The sequence below is a fragment of the Dipodomys merriami genome, unplaced genomic scaffold (assembly GCF_024711535.1).
Source record: "Dipodomys merriami isolate MVZ:Mamm:240054 unplaced genomic scaffold, mDipMer1.0.p SCAF_5, whole genome shotgun sequence".
Lineage (NCBI taxonomy): Eukaryota > Metazoa > Chordata > Mammalia > Rodentia > Heteromyidae > Dipodomys > Dipodomys merriami.
In genome coordinates, this window is record NW_027206068.1 from 75466501 (window position 1) to 75489927 (window position 23427).

Consider the following 23427-nt stretch of genomic DNA (forward strand, 5'->3'; position numbering starts at 1 on the left):
GGAGGACAGGCTGCCTTCTCCTATCTATTCCCCCGCCTCTCCCCATCCCCAAGGCCAGTGCTTCGGGGTGGACTTGACTGGCCACCCTCCGGGCTCAGCCAGCCACCAGCACCACCCCTGGAAGAGGACTGCCCCCTCACGGGGGTGCCTTCCTGAGGTCACAACCAAATTTGGCCATAGTAAACAGGCCTCCCCCTCCACTGCCCCCAGTCCCCAGATCCCCTGCTTCCCAGCCGGGCCCCCTGCTGGCTCCTCTCCGGCCTCCACCCCCCCCCAGCACCCCACGTGCTTTCTCGGAGCCTGCCTGTGGCAGGACAGCGTGGGGCTGGCCCTCGGGTCTGTAGGCCTCACGGCCCCAGCTCCCGATCTTCCTTGGCACCTTGGAGGTGTTAAGGTCATCAACTTCTGGGGCTCGAGCCTGCCGGAGGGGGGAGGGGCTCGTGTGGCCCTGGGCCCCCAAGACCCATCCCCAGTGCAGGCCTCTCCGCCTGACCCTGACAGCAGCGGCAGCCGTCGCTCAGCGAGGGCTTCCCGCCCGCAGGGCCGCCGGGGTCACCTACTCCTTTGCTCCGGAGACCCCCATGGGAGTGACACTGGGTGACCCTGTCCCGAGGGAGGTCCGGGGACAGCCGGACGGGGGCGCCTGGCCCGGTCCCCCACCCCCACCCCGGGGCAGGGGTACACCTAGGCCCACCAGCAGGAGAAAGGAAGACAACGTGTCGGTTACAGACGGAGAGGACCCCCTCCACACGCACACGCACACGCGCACACACACGCACACGCACTGGGGAGGAGGGCCCCCCCCGCGTCCCACCCGGGCCGCCGCCTCCCTCCCCGGCCGCCGCGCGCCCATCCCCGGCCGGCCCGCTGGACGACGTGTTCGGATGCCGGCGCGGCGCGCGGTCCAGGGCCGGACGTCCTCCGCCCGCCCCTCCCGCCCTCCCTCCATTCAGCCCGCGCCAGCTCGCTCGCCCACCCCCGCCAACTTTCCCCCACTCACCACCCCATGGACCAGAAACTCAAAAAGTTTGCTTTTCGTGGCTTTGCGCGCCCCTCCGGCAACTTCGTCCGCGGCCATCGGGGTGGGCTCGGCGGCGCCTCTCCCTCTCTCTCCCTCTCCCTCTCTCTTCCTCTTTCTTTCCCTTTTCTGCCTTTTTTTTCCTCCAACTCTCCCCTCTGAGTCCTGCTGGGCTCTCTCACACTTCTACTCGAGCGGAGTGGGGAGGGGGCCCCTTCAGGGCTGCCCTGACGGCCCACGGCCCACGCCGCCGCCGCCGCCCGCCCGCCGCCGCCGCCGCCGCCGCCGCCGCGGCTGCCGCATTCCTGCACTGATAAGACAGAAATAGTCCGGCGGCCCGGGGTCTGCCCGCGGACTCGCCGGGGACGCGGCCGCCGCCCGGGCCCCCCGCCGCCCCGGGCCCCCGCGCGCGGTCCGAACGGCGCGGAGGCGCGGCGGGCGCGCCGATCGGGCCGGGCGCCGGGCTGAGGCGCCGGCGGCGGAGGCCGCCCCAGGGCCCCGGGGCGGCCGCGCGGGGAGGGGACGCCGGAGGGGGGCGGGGGAGGCGGCGGGGGGCTCGCCGGCCACTCGGCTCTCGCCACAAATAGTTCCCGGCCAGGGATTCGCCGGCGGGGGCCCGGCGGGGAACGGCCCGTTCCAACTTTCTTCCCCCAAGTGGCTGCGGCCGCCTGTGAGGCCCTCTCCCCGGAGACCCGGCGGGCCAAGTAGGGAAACATTCGTGGGAAGGAGCCCGGGGCGGGGGAGGGGGGCGGCCGCGGTGGGTGTGCCGGGTGGGGCGACGCTGCTGCCCGCGCCCGCCCGCAGAGGCGGGAGCCCGGGTTTCCACGCCGCTTGTGTCCGCGCCCTTGGCGGCGCGGCGCGGGGTGGGCGCGCGCGCGCGCGCTCGGACACACACGCCGGGGCCGGGCACCCCTGCCGCGCGCGGGGCAGGGCACGGCCTGCGTCGTTAGCTCCGTGCGAGGCTATTTCTGGGCTTGGGAGTCTTTGTCTCTGTGTGAGAAAGTGAGGGCAAGAGGGGAAGTGTTTCCGAATAGAACACGGGGGTGTCGGGGCTCGGGCTCCACAGGACCGCGAGGAAATGGCACAGAGTCCGGGCGGGTTGCTCGGGTGAGTAGTTGGAAAGAGCGAGGGAAGCAGGGCTTAGTGGCCTTGGAGTGGGGACCCCCAGGCACGGGCAGCCTCGGGATCCCCCAGAGGGCAGGGGTGCGTGTGGGGAGCCAGAGTCAGGGCGGCCTGAGGGGAGCGGGGAAAGGGGCGGAGCCAGCACCGGAGCCACGCCCACCAGAGGCCACGCCCCCTTCGAGAGGAGGAGAGGGTGGGCTTGTGGACGGACGGCAGTGGGCCAAGCTCCCGGCCCTGGGGGGGAGGGGGTGCTGTGCCGTCGGAATCCCGGGGAGGGAGGGCGGTGGGCCGCCGACGGGAAGCTGGGTCCTGAAGACCCATCCTGGCCCTGGGGGTCCTGACCCCTGACCTCGGGAATATCTTCAGAGTAGAAGCGCGTCCTGTCCTGCGGAGAGGCTTTTCTGTCCGTGGCTTCGTTTCCTTTGGGCCCGGGTCGGGTTCCTGGCTGTCACTGTCTGTCAACCTGTCCGGGATGCTGTACTGCCGCCCTGCCCGGCGAGGCGACCGTCTCGCTCACCGCGTCCCTGCTGCCGCCCCTCCTCTCCAGCTGGGCCTCCCCGCCCTCGGCCTTCCTCGCCACACTGCTCTTCAAAGCCCCACCAGGCCCACGTCCTCCAGGTGCCTCCCGGGCCCACGTCTTTCTCCTCTCCAATACCACCTACTCCGGCCCGAGCAGGGCTGGACGAATGCCCGTGCTTCGGCTAGGTTTGGTGTCCGTCCTAAGCAGGTTTTGGTCCCTGAGGTCAGAGCCTGGCTTTCTGGACATGCCTGGGCACGGGGACCCATGGATGCCTGCAGGGTGCAACAGGCCGGGGGACAGAGCCGCCGTCTGCCGTGGATCCCCCCACCCCGTGGGTGCATCCGGCAGGGCTGTGGGAAGCCACAGGCCTTGGAGGTCTGGGGATGGGGTCAGGCTTCGTGTTCTCGCCTCTTGGGGTGAGGGTGGTTGGCTCCATAGCTTGGGCAGCTGGAAGACGGGGGGGGGGGGGAACGGGGAGACGCAGGGCGCGTGTGAGCTGTCACTCAAATGCACAGATAAGTCCCTCCCCCAGCTGCCCGGCGGGGACGCGGGCGCCGCACCGGTGAGGGCCGCGCCCCGCCCGCGTCATCGCCAGGCACACCGGTGACCGGCACCGGCGGGACCGGGAGCACGTGGGCCTGCTCACGGGCCACCCCCGCATCCCACGCGCAGACACGTTTCCCGGGGGCGGCCCGGGGGTGCGGACACCCGGGGCCTGCCCACCCGGAGGCAGGGCGGGGCGGGGGAGTCCTGGCCGGGGCGCCCTCCTCACAAAGGGCCAGGATCCCCAGCGGCTCAGCTCCCGCGGGCAGCGGGGCGCCACTGCCACGTCGCCCACGTCGCCCACGTCGCCCCGCGGGGATGGTCCGGAGGCCCGGGGAGAGCCGGGACGCCGGACTCGGGCTGCATTCGGGCCGACCGCGAGCGTGGCTGGGCGGCGGCGGCGGCGGCCGCCCGAAGCCGGAGTCCCCCCTGCCGTCCCCCCATCTCTCCTTCTCCCGGAGCCGCGCGGCCGGCACCAAATGGCAAAGCGCCGCTCCCCGCGCGGGGAGCGCGCGGGCGCCGCGGCCTGCGGGACGGCTCGGCCGCGGCGCCCCCCCCACCGCGCCGGGGCGAGCGGCGGCCGCAGGGGCGGGGCGGGCCGCCCCTCCCCCGCCCCCGCCCGCGCGGCCCCCGGCCCGGGCATGCGCGCCGCCTCCCTCCCGGTGAAGGTCAGCCCGGGGCCCAGCTGCAGGACTGCGCGGCGGCGGCGGCGGCGGCGGCGGCGGCGGCGGCGGCGGCCCGGGAGGCGGGAAGGGAGGAGGGGTGCGGGGAAGAGACTTAACCCCTTCCCTGCGGGAAGACGGCCGACAGGCCCGGCCCGAGCCCCGCCCTCCCGCCCTCCGTTCGGGTCCCACTTGGGGACACCGATGGGGGGCAGAGGAGGGGAGGGCGAGGAGGGGAGGGGGTGGAAGGCTAGAAGGAGAGAGGGGAGGCCGGCAGGGGAGAGGAGGGAGGGAGAGAAGGAACAAAGGAACCTGGAGGGAGAAAGGACGGAGAGACCCCCACCCCCCTTCCTGCTCCCACCCCCAGCAATGCAGCGTTGCTTGTCGGAATGTAACACCCCACGTGTGTGGAGAGAAACCCCTCGGAAATCTCGGGGTGACGATCCCCCACTTCTGCGACCTGCCCACCTCCGCCCTCACCGACCCCCCTTTTTTCTGGTTACTGACCCCCTGCGCATGCCCAGGGACCCTGTCTGGCTAAGCCAAGCCAGGGGGGGCTCTGGCTAGACCAAGGAGCCAGGAGGGATCCTCAGCGATGGGAGGAGGGTCCCCGCACCCCCCTTCCAAGACAGGACATTTGGAAGATCAGGCGGGTGCCCGGCATGGTCTCTCTCCACCTGCCCTGTGTGCGCCAGGTTTCTGTGCCCGGGGCCACCATTGGCTACTGGGAAGGAAGCTCTCTCTCCCCGTGATTTTGCCTTTCTGTGTTAGTTTTGGGTACACACCATGCGCAGGTGCCCACACACACATGTGCACACATCAAAGGTGATAGAAAAAGAAAGGGAAAAAAACCCACAGAGGAAATTAGGGCACAGGAATAGCTTCGTGACCTTGGGTGAGTCTGTTATCTCTGCTTCGGCTTCTTCAGGAGTCAAGGGAGGGAGTTTGACGAGGGAATTCCAGAGCCCTTCCTACTCTGAAATACAGGGATTCCAGAAAGACAGGATCCACGCAGACAAGGGGTGGGAGGGAGAGGGAGAGACAGCAGAGAGACATGAGACGCAGCAAGTAGCTGTGGGCCTGGGCCGGCTGTGGATGCCCTGGGCCGGCTGTGGATGCCCTGGGCCGGCTGTGGATGCCCTGAGGCCCCCTCCCTCCTCTCACACTCATTTGCTGTGCCACACCTGCCGTGGGCCCCTGCCAGGAGGGAAAGACCTTACCGTGGGGTCCCCAGGGTCCTGCAGGGTGGGCAGGTGCATGATAAAGGTTAGCTGAATGTGAACAGTCCTGTGCTCTCTCTGCCTGCGTGGCTTTGCCCGGGGACTAATAGGATGCTCCTTGACACCCCTCCCCCCCCAGCACACACACAATGAATGGCAAACATTGAAAGCGCTGGTTGCTGGTTGCTGGTTGCGGGAGGAGCCACGCAGGGCTGGGCCTCTGGCCCAGAGGCAAAGCACATTTTGAATTCACAGCCAGTTTTCACCCTGCGGCACCATGAATGGGGTGGTCCCTTATCGCAGTTCATGCCCAGTAGCTTTTACAACAGCTTATGGCACTGTACAAATAAAAGGAGCTCCCTAGGCCTGGCTCTCATTTCTGCGTGGATAGGCTGGTGTGTGTGTGTGTCTGTATGTCTGGGGGGGGGTTATTCTATGGAACCCTAAGGGGTGCTATATCCCCTGTCCCCCAGCAGCACAGCCCTGCCTTTGGCCTGCAGGACCCTATGAGTGGCGGAACCTTTGGGCCAGGACAGGCTGGGTCACTTGTCATCTCTGTAGATCAACACCTGGCAGGTCTGCCTGGAGCCCATGGCCCCGATGTGTGTGACCGGCCCAGGCCCCAGCTCCAGGCAGCCACAGCCTTCCCCTCCTCTCTGGGAGTTCGGGGGTCATCGCTGGCTGCCTCACCTCTTGGGCCAAGATGCTACCATCTGCCCAAAGCCCTCTGTCCCCTGCTGAGGTCCTGCTCCTGCTGGGTTCCTGACCAGTCCCAGATGCCAGAGCTTCTAGGGGCCACGCAGCCCCCATCCCACTCTTCCTGTCCCTTCTCCAGTCTGCAGATACTGGCTGAGTCCTCTGTGTGGGACACTGCGGGGCTGAGGACACAGGTTCGGGGAGCAACATGCTGGCTGCTGGAGCCACAGCTTCTCAGGCCCATCTCTGAGGCCCTGGGCCTGTGACTTCCTGGAGAAATGCCTGTCTTCATCTGTGCACTGAGGGCACTGCTGGCCTTTCCACCTCCAAGGATGATGGGAAGGTGTAGAGGGCTGGCCCGCACCCCTAGCCCGGACCGGGGCCAAGATCTCCTATCTTCCCAGCCCTTAGCAGGTCACTGCACCTCTTCCAGCGGCCCATACCTGCTGGCCCGTGGCACCCAGCTGGTCCTTTTCTAGCTGAGGGGGTGTCTCATCCCGTGACCTCCAGTTCTCCATTGTCTTGTGGCGCTCACCTGACTAGTGTCAGGAAAGTTTTCCTGATGGCCTAAAGCCCTGCCTCTCCCTTGGGAAAACTTCTGGAGACTTTAAGGCAGGAATAAACTGCTGCTTTGACCAGCCAAAACATGCTTAGATTTAGTTTGTCACCTGAGAGAGAATTGCACAGACAGGAAATACTGCATCTGCATTTTGGAGAAGTCAGACCTAAGGGCCATGGGCAGTGGGTATACAAATAAAACACTCAGAAAAAGATGGAGGTTCCAGGCCAGTCCAGGGACAAGTTGGCCCTATCCAAAAACCAAGTGTGCATGAGCAAACACACTGATGGTCCTAAGCTGCTCAGGAGGCAGAGGTAAGAGGACTGCAATCTGAGGTTGGTCTGGACAAAAATGCAAGACCTTTTCTGAAAGAAATAAACCAAAAAAAAAAAAAAAAGCCTGGAGTGGCTCAAATGGTAAAGTGTTTGCAAACTCAGAGTCTCATTTTCCAAAAACAAACAATCCTACCCCCAAAAAACTATAATCCCAGTTATGTGGGAAGCAGAGGTTGAGGGACTAAAGTTGGAGGTCAGCCCAGGGCAAGGGGAGAAGCTTGTGACTCTTAGCTCCAAAGCAAAGGCTGGGCATGGTGGCACACACCTGTCATCCCCAGCAACACAGGGATCACAGCCCAGGTCAGCTTGGGCTTGAGCATAAAGCAAGACCCTACCTTGAAATAACAAATGCAAACATGGTTTGAAGACATGGCTCATATGGTAGAGTGCCTGCCTAGCAAGTACAAGACCTTGTGTTCAAATCCCAGTACTGCCCAAACTAAGCAATCCTACAAACCAAATGCGCAGGAGGACTCAGTGTACGTGAGCCCCTCAACTACCTTGGCCCTGTCAGGAGGAGGCCAGGATGGGTGGCTCACAGATCTGACACAGGCCCTCAGCTCTCTGTGCCCTGACCTCTGCCACCTGCCTCACCTCCTCTCCCCCACCATGGCTCTACCTTCAGGACACCATGCGTGAGCTAATGACACACTTTATCCTCATACTCTCTGCCCCCTAAGCCCCAGGAAGCCCTATGTACCCCCACCTTTCCTGCTCGTGTCTCCCACTAATCCTTACAGCTGTTGTTGGGTATGTGTCTATCACTCCATTCCTGGGAGCACTCCTTACCCAGACCTCCTGGCCTCTCTGCCACTGCCAGGCCCCAACCCTGGCTCAGGGTGGGGTAGGGATCTTTGTTCCTCCCTGCTGCTTCCAGGCCTTTGGCTTTGTTTATCACCCCTAATAGGTCTTTGTTCTGGAGGGCTGTGGCCCCTGCTTAAACCAATTACCTTCCTACAATCTGTGGCCTGGGCGCTGTCCCTCAGCTCTTCAGCTCAAGGCGAGCCCTCTACCACTTGAGCCAGAGCACTACTTCCGGTTTCTGAGTGGTTTATTGGAGATAAGAGTCTCAGGGACTTTCATGCCCAGGCTGGCTTTGAATCATGAGCCTCAGATCTCAGCCTCCTGAGTAGCTAGGATGACAGGCGTGAGCAACCGGCGTCCGGCTTCCCAAAGTCATCTTCTAGACCACTGTAGGAGCTACAGCACCCCGACTTCAGTCCCTTGTACCCAGCTTTCTGACAGTCTCTTCTTTTTGTTTGCAATATTCTGCCCAATTCACTGGTCTCCAAACCCTGCAGCTCCTCTGGCACCTTGGACCATCTCTTTCTCTTCCTCCCTCCCTGCCTCCCTTCTTCCCTCCCTCCCTCCCTTCCCTTCTTCCCTTCTTCCTTTCTTTTTGTGCCAGTCCTAGGGCTTGAAGTCAGGGCCTGAGCACTACCCCTGAGATTTCTCCACTCAAGGCAGGTGCTCTACCATTTGAGCCACCGCTCCACTGCTGTCTCTCTGGTGGTTAATTGGAGATAAGTTTTATGGACTTTCCTGCCTGGGCTGGAAACCAAGCTCTTCAACATCTGTATTGCTGTCTGCACCTCTCCCTCACGCCGCGATCACATCAGGCACACACCCCCCTAAGAATGGCCCAGGTAGGGACGCTGGCCACCTCACACTGCCGAATGCCCCTCCATCCCAGGCCTCGTCTTGCTGACCCTGACTGCGCTGTCCTCTAGAACTGGCTTCCTGCTGCCCGCGGCGCCGCCCTTCCTCAGGCATCCCCGCCGTCCAGCTCTTCATCTTCCTCCCGGTGTCTGGGTGCCTCGTGGGGCTCCCACCCGGAACACCTCAGCTCCATCCAGTCTCAGGGCCTTGAGGACCAGTTGCATGCTGACAAGGTCCCCGTCCGTCCAGGCCTTCCCCGCAGTACTTAGACCCAGTTGTACATCCCATTGTGACTCATCCTGCTAGGGTCTCTAACAGATCGCCCACACTCAGTCCTGTTCCTCTCTCCCATTCTTGCCTCTTTCCTCCCTTTCGCTTGCTCAGTGCACAGCCGTAGGATCATCCTGGCATTCGATCCTCCACGCACGCTCACACCCAACCCCAAGCCAAGTCCTGATAGCTTTGGACCAGGATGCAACCACCTGTCACCTCTCCGCGGTCTGACACGGCCACATCTTCCCCTTCTAAACAGCCACAGCCGCTGTGACCTGCTGCCAGCCAACGGCAGCCAAAGGGCGGTCCTCTGAACTGACGCACGATTTCAAGTTGCACGCGTGCTTTGGGATATACATAGTGAGAGTTAAGCAAAATACTGAAGATGGACCTTTCCCAAAGGCTGCTCCATTTAATTCTGTGGTCTACACCACTTCATCTCTAATTGTGCACAATTCTGTAATATCTAGTTATTACCCATTAACAAAATTCACAAACTTGTGGGGACAGGCATGGTAGCTCACACCTGTAATCCCAGCTACTTCAGAAGCAGAGATGAGGAGAGTGAAGGTTTGAGGCCAACCAAGGGGCCGGGGGGAACCAGAGCAACTCTATCTCAAAGAACAAGCCAGGTGTGGTGCCTCATGCCTATAGTCATCTCTGTGAGAGACCACAGGTAGGAAGATCAAAGTCCAAGGACAGCCCTGAAAAAAACAAGAGACCCTATTCAAAATATAACTAAAGCAATAAGGACTGAAGATATAACTCAAGTGGTAGAATACCAGCCTAGCAAGTACAAGGTCCTGAGTCCAAAGCCTAGTACTGCCAAAAAAAAAAAAATCACAAAGTTGGTTTAAAAACAAAAAACACAAAAGGATTTGTTGTATATATATATATATATATTTTTTTTTTTTTTTGGCCAGTCGTGGGGCTTGAACTCTGGGCCTGGGCGCTGTCCCTGCGCTCTTCAGCTCAAGGCGAGCGCTCTACCACTTGATCTACAGCACCACTTCTGGTTTTCTAGTAGTTTATTTGAGATAAGAGTCTCACAGACTGTCCTGCCTGGGCTGGCTTTGAACTGCGATCCTCAGATCTCAGCCTCTGAGTAGCTAGGCTTACAAGTGTGAGCCACCAGCACCTGGCTGTTGTATTACTTAAAAAAAATTTTTTTGTCAGTCATAGGGCTTGAACTCAGGGCCTGGACACTGTCCCTGAGGTTTATCACTCAAAGCTCTACCACTTTGAGCCACAGTACCACTTCTGGTTTTCTGGGGGTTAATTGGAGATAAAAATCTCATGGACTTTCCTGCCTAGGTTGACTTCAAACCATGATCCTCAGATCTTGGCCTCCTCAGAAGCTGGGATTACAGGTGTGAGCCACTGGCTCCCTGCTTGTTGTCCTACTCTTGTGCTTGGACTGACTCAGAACTTTTCCTGGGACCAAGTGTGGACCAAGGTCCTGGAGGTCCCCAGGGTCTGCTCCACTTTCCACACCCCTGCCCTCTGCTCTCACCCCCCACCCCACCCCTCCTCGTGTTCCTCTCTTGCCCCAGCTGCCTGTCTCCTCAGGGCCCCTCCGAAATGCTGGGTATTTGCTAGCTTTATTCCTCAGCTTGCTAGTTAACCTGCCTGGACCCCTCCCCTCATCATTGGCATGGCTCTAGTTTCCATGCTCTTCTCCACCAGGTACAATCTGTTCCGATCTATTAAAAAGAGCCAAAAACAACTGCAGCCACTTCTTTCCTCCTAAATAGCGAGGATTATAGGCGAGAGCCACTGGCACCTGGCTTACCTGCCTGTCTTCAATCCCTCCCTCCCTCCCTCCCTATCTTCCTCCTCCCTTTCATTTTTTCTTTGTCAGTCAGGGGGTTTGAATTCAGGGCCTGGGTGCTGTCCCTGAGCTTTTCTGCTCCAGGCTAGCTCCCTACCACTTGAGCCACACCTCCATTTCCAATTTCTGGTGGTTAACTGGAAATAGGAATCTCACAGAGGCTGGGAATAAGAGTCTCACGGACTGTCCTGCCTGAGCTGGCTTTGAATCACAATTCTCAGATCTCAGCCTCCTGAGTAGCTAGGATTACAGGCGTGAGCCACCAGCACCCAGCAGTTCCTTGACTTTTTCATTCTGCTCATTTTCCCTCCAGTACTACATATCTTCCACCAGCCTACTGACTTACTATGTTAACACTAACTTCCCTTTCCCCTCTTTGAAATACAAGCTTTAAAAAGGAAGATGTTTCCTATTTTTAAAAAATCACTTTAAATGAGGTAAGCCAAGCTCAGAGACACAGACGGCTCATGTTTGCTCTCGTGTGGAAGCTAAATCTAGAATACACTGGGGCACAATAAATTACACAGGACTCTGGGCATTGACACACAGTGGGACCAAAGGAGGATACTCTTAGGGGAGGAACACAAAGACATAATTCCTAATATAAAGTAATATTTATCAAAATGAACTCCAGGAAATGAAAACAAGAGGTTTTTTTCTTTGTTGCTGTTTCTGTTTTCATTTCGTCTGTTCCTTTATCTGTCTTTGGGAAGGTAAGGGGGAGGGCACAAAAATGGAGGGACAAAGGGTGGACCAGAGCAGCAGTGGTATGCACTAGACTCTGTTGAAAAAGAACTGTATGACTGGTGGGGACTGGGAGGGAGCGAGGGAAGGGGTGACATTGTCCAAAAAGAAATGTACTCTTCACCTGACTTATGTAACTGTGACCCTTCTGTGCTTCACCTTTATAACAACAACTTTAAAAATAGAGAAATTGGGGCGGTGGGGAGGGAAGGGATGGTAGGGGAAAAACAAGGGAGAAGGTAACAATGCTTGATAGGAAATGGACTCATTCCCTTACTCATGTAACTTAACCCCTCTGTACAGTATTTTTTTTTTTTTTTTTTTTTTGTCGGTCGTGGGGCTTGAACTCTGGGCCTGGGCGCTGTCCCTCAGCTCTTCAGCTCAAGGCGAGCGCTCTACCACTTGAGCTACAGCGCCACTTCCGGTTTTCTGGTGGTTTTATTGGAGATAGGATTACAGGCATGAGCCACCAGCGCCCGGCTTGTACAGTATTTTTACAATAAAAAAAAAAAGAGAGAGAGAAAAGCAGATTTTTAAAAAAATCTGTGTTGTTCACTGAAAATTTCCAGATATTTGTTACCCAGCAAAACCTCTAAGAAACCAAAGGTCTAGACAGAGAAAGGCCGCACTGAACCCACGCAGCCAGCCTACGCCTGGCTCCCACTCACAGAACTGGTAACACGGTCTTCCACGTGCACAGGACTCGAACCCCCTCTCCTCTTGGCTTCTTTATTTCTTGGTTGCTCATGGGGCTTGAACTTAGGGCCTGGGCACTGTCCCTGAGCTCTTGCTCAAGGCTAGCACTCTTCTACTTGAGCCACAGAGTCACTTCCAGTTTTCTAGTGGCTAATTAGAGATAAAAGTCTCATGGGAACTTTTCTGACAGGCTGCTTTGAACAGAGATCATCAGATCACAGCTTCCTGAGTAACTAGGACTACAGGCATGAGCCACCAGTGCCTGCCTGCCTGCCTTCCATTCTTCCTTCCTTCCTTCCATTTTAGTGCCATTACTGGGGCTTGAACTCAGTGCCTTGTATTCTCACTTGGCCTTTTTGCTTAAGGCCAGTGTTCTGCCACTTGAGCCACACCTCCACGTCTGGATTTTTTTTTTTTTGGGTCCGGTCGTGGGGCCTGAACTCTAGGCCTGGGTGCTGTCCCTCAGCTCTTCAGCTCAAGGCTAGCGCTCTACCACTTGAGCCACAGCGTCACTTCCAGCTTTTTTCTTTTTGCTTATGTGGTGCTGAGGAATCGAACCCAGGACCTAGGCATGCAAGGCAAGCGCTCTACCACTGAGTCACCTTCTCAGCCCAACGTCTGGATTTTTTGCTGTTTAATTAAAGGTAAGAGTCTCACATACTTTCCTGCCCGGGCTGACTTTGAAACGCATTCCTCAGATCTCAGCCTCCTGAGGAGCTAGACTCACAGGTGTGAGCCACCAGCGCCCACTACAACTTTATCACTGACCAAGTACTTTAGAGAACCTCCATCTGCCCCTCACAGCCAGCCAGCCGGGGGTTCCTACTATAACGCTAGGTGCGATAGGTGCATGCTGTAAGCAGCAGTGCTCTGAAAGCGGTGACTTCCCAAAAGGAACTGTGCTATTATGGGGTGGGGCGGGGCCAGGCAGGCTGAGAAGAGAGTCTCCCGACCTCAAAGTTCTGAAATTCTTTCCTTTACCCCCAGCTGCCGCCCCAGCAGCCCCTGGGGACCGCATGCCTGCTGGAGAGAGTGACAGACCCGCCACTGCCCCTTCACCCTCCCCAAACACCTGGCCTTTTAAAGAAGGAAATCAGGGTCCCTGGAGGCCTGTGCATTTAAGCTGATTTACCCTCAATTATCTCTTAAAACACACCCCAAAAATCTGCAGCAGATTGCTTCAAGCCCTGGGAATATAAATTCCAGAAAAGTTCCTGTTGCCGTCAAGTGTCTGCAGGAAATGTCAACGCACTGGAGGTGGTTTTCCTCAAATTACTTCTGTTAAATAAAAGGCGAGTTCTAGTCCAACTCAGCAAGAGCCCTGGGCTCGGGGCTCTGCCTGCATGATGGGTGGAGAAACACACGTGTGCACCCATGTAACGTGTGGAAAGCACACTTGGGAATCATCAGGGTGACACATCTCCCTGACCCTCACCTGGACACCCCAGTCTACAGGCCTCGGGAGGTTCGTGGCCTCCAGGACACCCACCTTGGTCTGCTTTCCCAGGTGCCACTGCGGGGTGGGGGTGGGGGGGTTGGAGAACCGGGAGATCCTGCTGGGAGCAGCAGCAGGTTCTAAGTGAGGCAGATCACAGGCTTCCTGGGGAGTAGTGGAAGTACGCCTGCTGGAGAAGGGATGGGCCTGTGAGGCCTGCCTGTAGTCATGGATTTTGAGGTCAAAGCTGGGCTCAGCAGCTCCTCGCGTCAGCACACATTGCTTCATTACTAGGCTTAGACTTCCCAGACAGCCAAGGAACCTCTCGAAGATGCCCCATGAGGGGACAAGGGAAGGGACAGGTGGGGCCTAGACCTGCACCCTTCTGCAGACCTTAATAACTAAGGCTGGTCGCGTCCCCTTCTAGCCGTCCCCTCCCCTCTACGGCCCAGGCAGGTTGTCCATTGTCACCAGCAACTCTGCACCGTGGGGTCTCACCGCCCTGCCCAGCGCACCACGTCTCCCGTCTTGTCTTCTCCAGGCCTGGGCCCTGCTCCTCTGCAGGCAGCATGGGGTGCCGACCCTGAGCCCACACTCTAGATGCTTCTTTCTCAACTCTGGCACTGTTGGCCTTTGGGCAAGAAACTGGCCACTGAGCCCTGCTGTCTCCCCCAGGATGGCTCATGCACACTGGGTGATGGCGGAAGCATCGCTGGGCCCTTCGACCCCACCTGTCCTGTGTGACAAACAATCCACGCAGACCCTGACCAGCGTCTCTGCAGGGAGGAACCCTCCTGGGGTTTGAACTCGGGTCCCGGGCGCTGTTCTTGAGCTTTTTTGCTCATACGAACACTCTACTATTTCAGCCACAGTTCTATTTCTGGCTTTTCAGTGATTAGTTGGAGATAAGAGTCTCTCAGATTTTCCTGACTTGACTTCAAACTGCGATCCTCAGATCTCAGCCTCCTGAGTAGGGAGGATGACAGACGTGAGCTGCCAGTCCAAATCTGACGCAGAGAAGCCCCACCCTGCCTGGCAGTGACGGGGGGGGGGGGTCTGCGCAGGAGCAGCACTCAGCAGAGAAGCTGCTGAAGAGCAGAGGGTACCCCACCAAGTCCCGCTGGGGATGTGGTGTTTCTGGCTGCCTTTCTTCCTCCTCTGCTGACCCGCGTCAGCCTGGGCACTAGCGGGCCAGGCGGGTGTCCTTCAGCGTGGCTGAACCGGTCCATGAGGAAGGACACGAGGGGCGCTACAGCCCCCAAAGGTGGCCAGGCCATTACTTAGCGTGGCTAGGCATGGTGGGCTCTGGGAGCCCCTGGGGACTGAGGGCACAGCCAGCCCTGGCTCGGCAGGTCTGGCCTGCATTTGGGGAAGGCAAGGGACAATCGGGGCCGGGCAGTCACAGATTGCCTGACTAAACCTAAAATAGCAGCATTCCAGGGGCTCATGCCTGTGATCCTACGTACTCAGGAGGCTGAAAAAGGGAGGATCACAGTTCCAGGTCCTCCTGGGGGAAAGCAGTCTGCAAGACACCACCTCAACAACGGGGAGCTGAATCTTGCCTGTCATCCCAGCAATGAACGGCAGGAAGCCAAAAATAGGTGGATCACAGTCCAAGTGCATACCCAGGAGGAAGTGAAACCCTATCTCCAAAAGGACCCATAAAGTGCAAGTGTGCTTATGTGCCAGAGTACCTGTGAGGCATTGAGTTAGAGTGTGAGATCCTGAGTTCAAAACCCCAGTACAACAAGAAACAAAAACAAACAAGAATCCACGAGGCCACTTATGTGGCCTAAAGCAGCTGGGGCTGGGGGCTGGGTCAGAGGCCTGGCGGGCCTTGAGAAGACAAGTACGGTGGCAGGTTAGAGCGCAGGGGAGCTGCAGAGGGGTGGAGGGATGGGAAAACCCCTGGCAGAAGAGATGGTGTCTCAGAGCAGTGTCACCGGTGCAAAGGGGGACGCCCTGCCTGCGCGGATGGCCATGGCTGGTCCTGGATGCCCCGAGTCTCGGGGACCCCCTCCCCAAGCCCACCCTGCTGGATTCAGCCTGCTCCTAGCTTCCCCAGAGCCTCCCCCGGCACCCTGCGGGGCTCTCTCCAGGGCCCTGCCGGCTCAGCCTTGTATTTTTCCAATTCAAAACTTGATTTCAGGACTGGAGATGTAGCGCAGGGGCAGAGTCCCTGCTCATGACACGCTCAGAGGACCCTGGCTTTGGTTCCCTGCACTGAGCGTCCCATTTTAGCCACACGAGCCATGCCTCAGGTCCCATTGTGCAGGGAGTTAGTGACTTGTGCTTCAGGAACTGGGACCCTCTTCCATGCTGCCCTCCCCTACCCCCCAAGACCCCCCACCCCGCCCCGGAACGGTCAGAGCTCACTTTCAGCCCAAGACCTCAGGAAAGGACTATGGCGGAGGGGGCAGCGCCGGCTGTTCCCAGGAGACAGGGCACATGGGAGGGCTGCCTGCAGGTGCCCAGAGGTGAACGGATGGTTTGGCAGTAGAAGAGGCCAATTCCCTAGGAGTTCTAAGGTCTAGGCCAAGGTGGGAGGCTGGGAGATTCCCTGTTACCATAGCAACAGCTGAAGATGGCAGGGGCTTGGGGATGCGGAGCTCTCCTGACAGGGCAGCTGTGGGAGGGAGACCCAGAGCCCCTGCTGCTCTGAGAAGCTCAGGGGTCAGCAGGCCACCTCAGGTCACGGTGCAGACTGTGAGGCCCGAAGTAGCATGAAAGATCCTGGGCTTGTCTCAGAAACAGCTGTCAGAGCCACCTCAGCACCCCCCCCAACCCCAGTCTCTACTTCCTCATTCCTCTCCTGTTCATTCCAGAAATACTTTTCCATTCTGTGCAGCAAAGCACCCAGGCTGAGCATGCGCCCTTCCATGGCGCTGGACCCCCTCCAGCCTTAAAGCTGAGTTTTCCTCTAAGTAAGAGACTGGGGTAAGGAAGGCCGGTGGTGAAATGGGGCTTGGAGGGGAAATGGAGGCAAGAAGAGGCAAAAGCACAGTGTAGCCGCGCCTTTGAGGACCCCGACAAAGAACCTTAAATTCAGCATGGGCGAGAGACGCCAGTGGGACTTATTCCTGGAAAGTGAGATGCAGAACAAAGAGCAATTAGCCTGGGGAAAGGGAAAGGACAGGTGTTGGGCGGGAGGAACTGTGAGTGAGGGCCTTGAGCAAAGGCTGCAGCTTGTAGCCCATAAGGAACTGCCAGGTCTCAGGCAGCCTGGGCCTGCTCTGGTAGGTCGGGGGTAGGTGGCTGGTACAGTGGCCCAGGAGAAGGCCAAGAGTGGCACGGCTAGGTGGCTCACATGGGGACTAAGAAGTTGATGCAGCTGGGTGCCAGCAGCTCACACCTGTAGTCCTAGCTTCTGAGGAGGCTGAGATCTGAGGATCAAGGTTCAAGACCAGCCTGGACAGGAAAGTCTGTGAGACTCTTATCTCTAATTAACCAGCAAAAAGCCAAAAGTGGAGCTGTGGCTCAAGTGGTTAAAGTGCCAGCCTTGAGTGAAGAAGCCACACAAGAGCATGAGGCCCTGAGTTCAAGCACCCATATTAGCACACGTGCGTGCATGTACACACACACACATGTGCGCGCGCGCGTTGATGAAATGTGGGCAATAAAGCCCAATCGAAGGGTTTGGTGATTTTCCCGAGGGAGTTATAAGGAGTGGGACAGTGTCAAAGGACACTTCCAGGCCTGGATTTGAACCAAGTGCTGCCCAGCAGTGTGGCTGGCCTGGCCCCGCGGCTTGTCTTCATGCATTCACAAGGAAATGTCAACTCCATTTCCCAGGCTCTAGAACAATCCCTCTGCCCCCCCCCCCCCCCCCACACACACCCTTTGCCCTGTAGGGAGGAGGCTCTGTCTGACATGGCAGGAAGGGTCTGATGCTGGTCAGACAAGTCCCTCTCCTGGGAAGGGGGGAGCAAAGGGATGAGGCCAGGTCTGCCTCCCCCTGCTTAGCCCTGCGCTTCTGGGAAAACAAGCAAAGGAAAGGCTGTCTGCTCCCATCCTATGTCCCGAGCCGGGACACAGCGCTGCCTCTCTTAGTCCACTTTCCCCTCCATGAATCCCTCCCCAGGCTCTCAGCCTGGCTGCCACCAAGTCCTGAATCTAAAGGGTAAGGAGTAAGGACTGTCTTCATGCCTCAGGGCACTGACTGTCCTCAGGGCATTGCTGGGCGAGCGTGCTGATACAACTCATATTTCCTGTGAGACCATCGCTCCAACTCAGAGACTGACTCCATTTTAGACAATCCTTCCTGCGGCTCCCTGTAAGTCAGTCACCCGGCTGTAAATATGACTGTAGTGTCTCCTGAAGGGAGCAACGCCTGCCCCTGGTTGCCCTGCAATTGATCGTGGGATTAAGCAAGACGCGCGGTATTTATGGGGCTGGTGGGTATTGCTCCAGGTCTTGCCTTAGCCCTAGGAGACTGTTGGGACATTGCTGAGGTCATTGCCTAACTCTGCCCTCTGTATTCCCTGTCTGTCATTCAGCAGGGCCGGGCGGGCGGGTGGAGGAATCGCAGTGCTTTGACAGAGTGGTTCGGTTTGCGTCTTCAGGATGGGGTAGGCGGGGTGGAAGGAGCTCAGACCACATCTTGTGCACTAGCCTCCTTTGGCTACCACAGGATTCCCTCCCCCTTCCCCCCTCCCCCGTCCCCCCTCAGGCTCCATTCCCCGGCCTGTGCCTTTGCTATCTCAAGCCTGGTTGTGGGGCCTGAACTCTGGGCCTGGGCGCTGTCCCTCAGCTCTTCAGCTAAGGCTAGCGCTCTACTTGAGCCACAGCACCACTTCTGGCTTTTTCTGCTTATGTGGTGCTGAGGAATCAAACCCAGGGCCTCAGGCAAGCAAGGCAAGTGCTCTACCACTGAGCCACCTTCCCAGCCCCTCAATCTTTAAGTCCTTTGTCCCCTGTCATCCTCTCTCTCTACTTCTCCCTCACAGTCCATGCTGTGAGGGCCCAGAATGTTCTTCAGCCTGGGGAAATCTTTTCACCTGGAGGATGATCCAGGGAAGTTGTAAATTCTAGTAAAGGCCTGAGAGGGCACATGTTCTTCATTGTGTATGTGTCCCAGTATGGGGACTTGAACTCAGGACCTCACCATCTTGCTTGGCTTTTTCACTCCAAGCTGGTACTCAACCACTGAGCCACAGCTCTACTTGCAGCTTTTGGCTGGCTTATTGGAGATGAGTCTCACAGACTTTTGCACAAAGGCTGGCTGTGAACTACGAGACTCAGATCTCAGCCTCTCGAGTAGCTAGGATGACAGGCGTGTACCACCAGCGCCCGGAGGGGGGCACGTTCTGCAGCCATGTTCTTAAATTCTCAGGAAGTAAGCTTGGGTGACAAAGAACCGGCTCACGCTGGGAAGCAGATGAACAGAATGGACGTTCACGAGCTGACAGGAACCACAGCCCTCTCGCCTGGTCTCTAGAAGTCACCAAGGCTTCCTCATCTTACCACCAGGAGACAGTGGGGACAATAGCCACAGTCCCCTCCCGCCATGTCCCTCTGTCAGGAGCAGTCCCTGGCCACAAGCTAGCGCCTCTGCCTCTGCCATCCTAACTTGAGAGGTTTTAGAACCCCGCCGATGCCCGGAACCCTTCGCTCATCCTCTCATCCAATCCAGCGGCTCAGCCCCTGCCACCCACACCTCCAGCTCATTCCCCCAGCTCTGTAATAACGCTCCTGAACACCCAGCTCTCCTTGCAATCACACCACGTGTGAGTGAGAGTGAGCACGCAGGGCCTGCAGCGGTCCGCAGCTGCTTCAGGGAGCATCTCGTCTGGACACCCAGCGGGGCTGGTTAGCATCCCAGTGCACACGCAGGAACCCTGGCCAGCAAGAGCCGGCCACCGCGGCCTCTGTGAGGCCTGGTTCTACATGAACAGGACTCTAAAATCACATGCCCATCGCCCCCATGCGTCATACTCCATCCCTCAGGTGGCTGGTGCACCGGGCTCTCCGGGGGCCACACTGGGACCAGGGGTTACTAGGAGGTGCCCACGACCCCTAACTCCCCTTCCAGACCTGTCTCCTCCCCTCTCCTCTGTGCTCCATTCCCTCTGCTCTGGCCATTCACCTGCTGCTTCTGGGAGCCACTGTGGGACCTGGCCGGTGCACTCTCCGGCGGGCTGCGTTTCCCAGGCCAACTCCGGTGCATTCTCAGCCTTCAACTCAGCCTCCTTTCAACCTGGCCTCCCCCTTCAACCTGGCCTCCCCCTTCAGGCCTCCCAGAACTTTAAAATGCCTGAGTTGGAGGGCGTGGGTGGACTCAGGGAACACACTATTGAACCCTGTTTTCTTTGGGATTCCCCACAAAAAGCCAGTCCCGCAGGGGGAAGGAATCGGAAGAATCCTCGTTTGGGAGCCCTGACTGACTTTTCTGCAGGCCGTGGCCTGAGGCTCTCTGCCGGTCCACATTGTTCCTGTTTCCATGGTGACTGGAGCTTCCTGCCACCTTGTGTGGCTCTAATCCTCCGGGGCTGGGCCAGGCTTCCCTGGCAGCCAGAAAGCCGCAGCATTTTGTCTGGAGGCCAGCTAAGGCGGGAGGGGGGGGGGCGCAGGGGTTGTGCCAGCCCGAGGATCGCTTGTGAGGATGGATTCACGGAGACAGGCTGCGTCCCGTCCACCCGCGCCCGCGGAAGCAGGTCTCCCAGGCCTCTCTCCAGAGAATCCCTTCAAACTGCTCTTTTATTTTTGTGCTGGAACTGGGCCTTGAACTCAAGATTTGGGCTCTGTCCCTTAGCTTTTTCACTTAAGGCTGACAGTCTCCCACTAGAACCACACCTTCACATCTGGCTTGTTTTCTTTTCTTTCCTTCCTTTTTTTTGCTGGTTCATTAGAGAAAAGTCTCACAGACTTTCCTACTTGGGCTGGCTTCAAACTGGGATCCTCAGATCTCAGCCTCCTAAGTAGCTAAGGAGATGACAGGTGTGAGCCACCAGCTCCTGGTTTGCCTCTTTTTTTTTTTTTTTTTTTTTTTTTGGAACTCTGGGCTCTTCAGCTCAAGGAGAGCACTCTCCACTTGAGTCACAGTGCCACTTCCGGTTTTCTGGTGGTTAATTGGAGATAAGAGTCTCACAGACTTTGCTGCCTGGGCTGGCTTTGAACTGTGATCCTCACATCTCAGCCTCCTGAGTAGCTAGAATGACAGGCATGAACTACTAGCGCCCAGCACCTCTGTTCTCGATTTGCTATTCTGATACCCAGCTCCTCAGAGCAAGGCCTGCTCCCTCTGTAGAGCCTCCTGGAGCCCCCAAGCATGGCTAGTAGGAGTCTGGGCAAGCACCTTTTCCATCCTAAGCCCTAGCATGTCCTTCTGAACCGGGGGCACTGCTGAGGGACTGGCCAGGCTAAACTCCTCCTCTTTGGGGAAGAGGCTCAAAAGAGTCTGACTGAGCATCAGCCTGAGGCGGTGCGTCTGAGCTCCTTGCCAGTCGGGTCACAGCTACCCCTCCCATGAGGAACAAACCCCAGCCTGAGCTGGGCCCGGTTTGCACACATCTGTAGGTTTTCAAGCCCAAACTGTGCCAAGGAATCTACAGATTCCTCCCACTTAGCTGAGAGGAAATGGTGCATGTACACACATGTGCATGCACACATATACGTGTGAGTGTGTGCACACAGATGCATATGTATGTGTGTGTGTGCGTGCATGCCCGTGCATGTGTGCTTGGAGACAGGTGCACATGAGGGTGCTTTTCCCTGGGTGAGGACAGAGATGGGTATGTCTGGGTGAGTATAGATGGGAGGACATGGAAGAAGCCAGAGCCCCAGCCCATTTTCTCCTGCGCCCCAATAACTTGGCCTCTGATTGGCTTATTCCTGACTTAGAGTGGTTCTGAGAGGCAGGACCTAGGGATGCCAGGAGGTGACATTCACAAGAGGCAGCACAACGTGGAAGGAGGGACGTGGCTGAGGGTCAGGGAGGAGCTGAGCCATGGGGGTGGGGTGAGGGAGGCGCGGTGGCTTGGACGCCAGGTCCTGCAGGGACCAGCCTTGCGGAGGGCCTGGGGCGGCCGGCAGGGACCAGCCTTGCGGAGGGCCTGGGGGGCCGGCTCTCGGTCGTCTGAGCTCCCGCTTCTGGCTGGTGGTGAGGAGGCACCTACCTGTACCACGCTGGGTGGGAGCTGAAGGCCTGGAGTCATAGGTGGCTGCGTCCTGCGACCGGGGCGTCATCCAGGGCGGCCTCGGTGCCCGGCACAGAGCCCGCGGCGCCCGCGGCACCAAGGCCCATGGTGAGGAGGATCTGAAAGGAAAGGGCTGTGGGAGACGTGCCTGGGCCCTGGGGCAGCATGGAAAGGACCTCGGGAAGCAAGCAAGGACGCTCCACTCCCCAGAAAGGAGGTCTGAAAAGGCAGCAGGACGCTGGCCAGGAAGGCCCGGACCCAGGGCCAGTGAGGGCCACCCGCAGGCCCGGGTAACCCCAGAAAGGGCATCAGCAGGCAAGTGTGTGTCGGATGTGGGTGAAAACCGTCTGGGGGTCCTGCAGGATGGAGGATTAGAAGGATGGACCCCAAGACAGGGCCAGGCAGGTTTAAGGAGGTCGCTGGGCTTGGAGGTGAAGGAGACCCTAGCCTGCAGGGGGACTGGATGGTGTAAGGTCACCCCAGGGCTGGACGGAGGCCCGGGTCACAGCCTCCTTGTTTTGCCCCAACCTCCCCACATCCTCTCCCCCTCAACCCCAGGGCTTTGGGCTGGGCTCAGTCCCACACTTCTGGAGTCCTCAGGTATGGGGTAGGGCTTGGGACAAGTCGGGGGTCACACACAGCATGTGGGAAGAGAGATGGCCATGTGGGAAGGAAGAAAGGAAGGGCAGAGGAAGCTAGCGTGGGTGGGCGCTGGGCAGCCTTCCTGCCCTTCCCTGTGGCATGAGGGCGAAGGTGCCCGCAGGAGAGGCCCAGCTCCAGACCAGGGAGGGAGGCACGGGACCAAGGGACAACCCGAGTTCCAGAGGGTGGTCCTGGGAGATGGAGCCCTGGAGGGCAGGAGCAGGCAGGGGAGGAGGAGGGTGCTATAGGAAGGAGGGAGGACAGCAGATGGGGGAGTGGGAGGATGCTAGGAGGAGCAGGAGGGAGGTGCCAGGAGAGGGGAGGAGAGCGTGCCAGACAGAGGAAGAGGGGAAGCGCCAGGCATCAGGTGGCAGACGGGGGAAGGCAGGGAGGTGAGGGGCAGAGGAAGGCCCAGGTGGGGGACAGAGGCTGCAGCCAGGGAGGAGGCGGAGGAGGTGGGCCGGAGCTGGGTGGGACTTTGCCAGCCAGGGAGGGAGGTAAGAGGAAGAGGTACCAGGTTGGAGCAATGCCAGATGGGGTAGTAGTGGAAAAAGTGGGGGGCACACCAGAAAAGGAGGAGGGGGGAAAAATGCCAGGAAGGGAGGAGGGGATAGGCCAGATAAAGAGAAGATGCCAAGCAGGGTGAGGAGGATGCCAGGTGGGGGAGGAGGATTCCAGGCAAGGAGTAGAGGGGTGACAGTGGAGGGATGAGGTACCAGTCAGGGGAGGAGGGAGGAGAGATGCCAGGCAGGGGAGGAGGGATGCCGGGGGGAGGAGGGAGGAGGGATGGGGTGCCAGGGGGAGGAGGGAGCAGGGATGGGGTACCAGGTGGGAGAGGAGGGAGGAGGGATGGGGTGCCAGGTGGGGGAGGAGGGAGGAGGGATGGGGTGCCAGGTGGGGGAGGAGGGAGCAGGGATGGGGTGCCAGGTGAGGGAGGAGGGAGGAGGGATGGGGTGCCAGGCGGGGAGGAGGGAGGAGGGAGGAGGGATGGGGTGCCAGGCGGGGAGGAGGGAGGAGGGAGGAGGGATGGGGTGCCAGGCGGGGAGGAGGGCGGAGGGAGAAGGGATGGGGTGCCAGGTGGGGAGGAGGGAGGAGGGATGGGGTGCCAGGCGGGGAGGAGGGAGGAGGGATGGGGTGCCAGGTGGGGGAGGAGGGAGGAGGGATGGGGTGCCAGGCGGGGAGGAGGGAGGAGGGATGGGGTGCCAGGCGGGGAGGAGGGAGGAGGGATGGGGTGCCAGGTGGGGGAGGAGGGAGGAGGGATGGGGTGCCAGGTGGGGGAGGAGGGAGCAGGGATGGGGTGCCAGGTGAGGGAGGAGGGAGGAGGGATGGGGTGCCAG

General features: G+C 59.0%; 1 protein-coding gene across 4 annotated transcripts in view; it reads right to left on the bottom strand.

Moving 5' to 3' along the window:
* Smarcd3 (SWI/SNF related BAF chromatin remodeling complex subunit D3) overlaps positions 1-23427 on the bottom strand; it is a 32282-nt gene that overhangs the window by 7860 nt on the left and 995 nt on the right. The window contains exon 2 of one of the 4 annotated variants that reach the window (XM_069997108.1): positions 21428-21567. In XM_069997108.1, the coding sequence (XP_069853209.1) occupies positions 21428-21466 (39 nt within the window). In that variant the 5' untranslated portion in view covers positions 21467-21567. Of the gene's footprint in view, positions 1-1000; positions 1282-21427; positions 21575-23427 lie in introns of those variants that run through there. The other 3 variants (XM_069997109.1, XM_069997106.1, XM_069997107.1) reach the window with 3 other exon arrangements.